Source organism: Protobothrops mucrosquamatus, unplaced genomic scaffold (genome assembly GCF_001527695.2).
Source record: "Protobothrops mucrosquamatus isolate PMUCROS unplaced genomic scaffold, P.Mucros_1.0 scaffold2048, whole genome shotgun sequence".
NCBI classification, from domain to species: domain Eukaryota; kingdom Metazoa; phylum Chordata; class Lepidosauria; order Squamata; family Viperidae; genus Protobothrops; species Protobothrops mucrosquamatus.
The window spans coordinates 12,398-16,590 of record NW_015388155.1 but is presented as its reverse complement, the minus strand read 5'-3'; the positions used below and the strand labels follow the sequence as shown (position 1 = coordinate 16,590).

General features: G+C 62.7%; 1 protein-coding gene across 1 annotated transcript in view; it reads right to left on the bottom strand.

The window, feature by feature from the left end:
• Positions 1–3,045, bottom strand: part of LOC107294667 (one cut domain family member 2-like) — a 54,645-nt gene extending 51,600 nt beyond the window's left edge. Inside the window, exon 1 of the mRNA XM_015823919.1 lies at positions 1,869–3,045. Coding sequence (XP_015679405.1) covers positions 1,869–3,045 — 1,177 coding nt within the window. The remainder of the gene's footprint in view (positions 1–1,868) is intronic.
• Positions 3,046–4,193: the final 1,148 nt, after the last annotated feature.

Sequence of the window (4,193 nt, the reverse complement as noted above, 5' to 3'; positions counted from 1 at the left end):
AAAAAAAAAAAAAAAAAAAAGATTTAGGAGCTCAGCTCCTTTCAGCGAAAGGCATCGCTGGAAGCCACTCGCTTTGCTTTCTCTCCCCTCCCCCCCCACCAATCAATACCAGCCAACGATTAATTGCTACAGGCCAGAACCCATCAAACACAGGTGAATGAAGCAATTGTCAGAAATAGGCGGGATTCCCCCCCCCCCACCCTCCGCTTTTTCTTAAATACACTTGTAAACATTCCTGGATGGCCTCGCTCTGCAGGGAAAGCCGGGCAGGTTATAAACAAAAGACCGCCTCGGATTAGAAGGCAGCGCGCTGCGTTTGACACAGGCGACCCTCTTAAGCAAGGCAAGGCGCTGGAAGAACGATAGGTGACACCGGCGTGCATTCTTGCGCCAGCCCTCCCCCCCCCGTTTATTACATTTATTGTTTTTATTTGCATTTTTCCAGAGCAGGCGAGAGGCCAAACAACGGGGGGAAGGGGGGGGGGTCGAATGAACGGCGTCCTTTGCAAGGCTCCCTTATTTGAAATCACGCGTTGTCCGTGCAGGGTCTCACAGCTTTTAGACCCTTTAAACGCTACGCCTCCTCAAGCGAGGAAGGCCGCCGATCTCCGCGTCCCCGTAAGCCTCGCCCTGTTAGTCTTTCTCCAAACGGACCCCCCTTCCCTGTCCGAAATGGGAACGGCGGTATTTTGCGCTTGACAGATCTACAGAGTAGCAGTGGCAAAAACGACCGAACCCTCTTGCCGAGTTAGAACAATAGAAAGTAGAGGCGACTTCCCGCCGCGGCCGCTAGAGGGTGCTGGCAAACAGCTCGGCGCACATCAAAAGAACAATATAGCGTACCCAACAACACAAATGATTGTTCTCGCACTCTTCGCCTCCTCCGCTCCGAATATATCCAATCTGTTCTGCAGAAAATAGCGTTCGTTTCTTCCTCCCCCCCCTCCTCCCTTTCCCCCCCCCAAAGCCCTTCCTCTCGAGCATTTATTTGGTGGCTTAAACACTCAACGCCTCATTTTTCACAACCCACTCGTGAATTTTAATTGATTCACCAACCCCCTCCTCGGTGACTTTGAAATGATACCCAGAAACAACCGAGACAAAGAGGAAAGGGAGTCGTCGGAGAAAACACACATCCGCATAATCACCGACGCCCCCCCGTTAATCTTGCAAAGCGCTGTCTTAATTTTTCAGCCAAGGTGAAGCCGCACTTCGGCGTTACCCTGCACGCGTGTCTAACGGTACACACGTAAACACTCGGTTGCCGAATGAAGCGCAAAGGCTAGGAAGGCGCCGCCGAGAAAAGCACGCTCCTTTTAAAGCACCAGCAGACGTACCTTCGCCCTACAAGGAGAGGAGAGGAGAGGAAACCAACCTCGCTCTTTCTTCAAGAAGTTTACAGAGAGTGTATTGGGACAATGCACACACACGCACGCACGCCTTTGACCCAACGCAACCCTCGCTCCTCCAGAAGAGGTTAGCCTTCTGACGACGGCTGCTCGAAGGTTTAACCCCCGGGGATCTGGAGGAAGAGAAGGGGTCACCCTCCAGAACCGCAGAAGCGCCAGGCTCTAAGCCCAGGTCGGAGGCAGCTGAAAGGGAAGGCGTGTGAAGCGGGGAGCGACCAAGGCGTTGTCTTGTTAGCATCCCCAGCGGAAACCGCGAGACAAGGGTCATAGGATACCCAGCCAAGTTCAAACGCTCGCCTGGGCGCTCTTAGAAGGGGAAGTCAAGTCGCCCGTCCGCACGTCTAGGGCACTTTTCCTTGCCGGTTCTCGCAGGCACGTGAACACAAGCCTCCCCTCCCCTCGAGAGCCACCTCTGGAAATTTGGGGGCTCTTTCGCCCCCCCCTAGGCGAGCCACTTACCCGCCAGTCTTAAGGCTGACATTCTCTGGAACTCGGGTTCCTGCAGCCATTTCCACATTCTTCGGAAGGTCTCCCTGCCCGATTTCAGTTTACTCCAAGGTTTAGGGTTCCTTAGAAGGTCTGAAAGGGTCCCCTGAGAACGGCACAGCACCCGCTGGGCGAAGATGGCCTGGGGGATGCTGTAGCGCTTCAGCTCGGCGGTGATCCTCTGCGCCACTTCTTTGGTGTTGATCTCCTCCAGCTGGCCCGAGTTGCTGACCTGGCCGCTGGAGGAGGAAGGCGGCCTCTCCCGGCTGGAGGCCAAGATGGGCCCGTGGGGCTGCGGGTGGCCGCCGGGGTGGTGCATCCCGTTCAGGTGAGCCATCATGGGGGCCGGCGGGGTGGCGAGGCCCCGCGAGAGGTGCTGCTCGCTCCGGGTCAGCATGGCCTGGTGGGCCTCGAAGTTGGGGCTCAGCATCTTCTCGGGACCCGTCGGCCCGTAGTTGTGGAGGCCCTGCTGGGGGTTGTGGAGTGAGCCCAGGCCGTTTCCCAGCGGCGAGAGGCTCTGGCCCATGCCGGCCATCTCTTTGTAGGGCCCGTAGAGGTTGTTCATGGCCGGGAGCCCCCGCTCGTCGCGCATCAGGGTGAAGCTGCCGCTGACGTTGCCCGAGAGGCGCTGGTGCTGGTGCGGGTGGTGGGCGTGCGGGTGGTGGGCGTGCGGGTGGTGGTGGTGGTGGTGGTGGGCGTGCGGGTGGTGGAACTTGTCCGAGACGGTGGAGATGGGCGGCAAGGGCTGGAGCGGCGTCAGCGTGGTGTAAGTGCTGGCCATGCCCAGGCCGGGCGGCGAGGAGTCGCAGGGCATGCTCATGGCGTGGTGCAGAGGGATGGAGAGCTCCGGCCGGTAGTCCCCTGCCCCGTCCAGCAAGGAAGCCATGCTGCTCACCATGGCCGAACGCGAGGAGGCGGAGGCCAGCTCCTGGTGGGAAGGCGGCGGGCCCGGCGGAGGCGGGTGGACCCGGAGCGGGCCGGCGCTCCTGCCCGCCGGGTGGTGGTGCGGGCTGGGGCTGCCCATCAACTCCTGCTCAGGGCCGGCCGGCCCGTGCAAGGGCCCCAGGCTCTCCATTGTCAGCTCTGGGTTCATGGCGCAGCTCTCCAGCTCTTTGGTGAGGCATCGATAGGGGGTGCAGGCAGCCTTCATTCAGTCCATGGGGCGAGCCGGCGGTGGCGGCGGCGGCCGTGGCTCCAGGGGTGTGCTGGGCGGGGGCGGGGAAGAGACCGCTCCGGGCGCCCGGTGGCGGCGGCGGCTGCTGCTGCTGTTGCGGTGGTGGCGGCGGCGGCGGCTCCTTTCCAGCCCACCGATCAAGGCTCTTGCCGCCTCTTGGCTGACGGCCGGGGCGCGCAGGGAGGGAGGGGGGGTGGGGGTCGCTCTAAGGCCTCTCAGTTGCACCCGCGCGGGGGGGGGAAAGGAAGCCCCCGGCCTTGCCGCGCCTCAGCCTGGCCAGCGCCGCGGCTGCCTCCTCGCCATGTCCGAGCCCTAGCCTGCCCTTCCGTCTTCTGCCGGGCTAGCGGGAGCTGTCCAGAGTTGCGCTCGCGCCTCGCCTCCCACCCACCCACCCCTCTAGCCCAGCCTCCGCGCGCGAGGGGGCGGGCGCTCCTCTTCGATTGACCAGCCTCCTGCCCAATCTGGCGGAAAGCCTCCGAGCCGCCGGCCGGGGAGAGGAGGGGGCGCAGCTGCGAAGGCCCAGCCAATGGGGAGCCGCCGGGGGGGCGGAGCCGGCCGCGGGAGGGCTTGAAGCTTGCCTGAAGCTGCCCAGAGCGCTGGTCTCAAAACGCCGCGGAGGAGCAGCGCGAGAGGATTTAAAGACGCAGCGCCCTCCGACCGGCGGCCTGAGGCCCAGAGGTCGCCCGCGCTTGGGCGCAAGCGGGGCGCGTGCCTTGCACAAAGGAAGCGCGGGAGACCCGGTGGCATCGTGGGGGGGGGGGCGGCCGAGCCACGCCACGCCCCGAAGCTGAATAGTAACAACAACAATAAGAATAGTAACCGTAGTAGCGGCAGTAATCACTTCGCCGGGTCTCCACAGACTCGCCTCACGTGAGGCGGACGGAGGCTGTTCTTTCTGCGGCTAACTTGGCCGCTGAGGCAAACGGGGGGATGGTCTTTCCCGCTCGCCAAAGGTCGAGTCTGCAAATCCTGGCGCTCCGGCGGGCCACCATCCGAGACGCCTTTGCGCAGAAGCCCCCCCTGCTCAGTCAGCCCCGCTGGCCGCCGGGTGGAGCGCCGTCTTGCCTTCCCGCCGAGCCTCAGCCACGGTCACCGGGGCGGGCGCGCTCTCCTCTCCTCTCCGG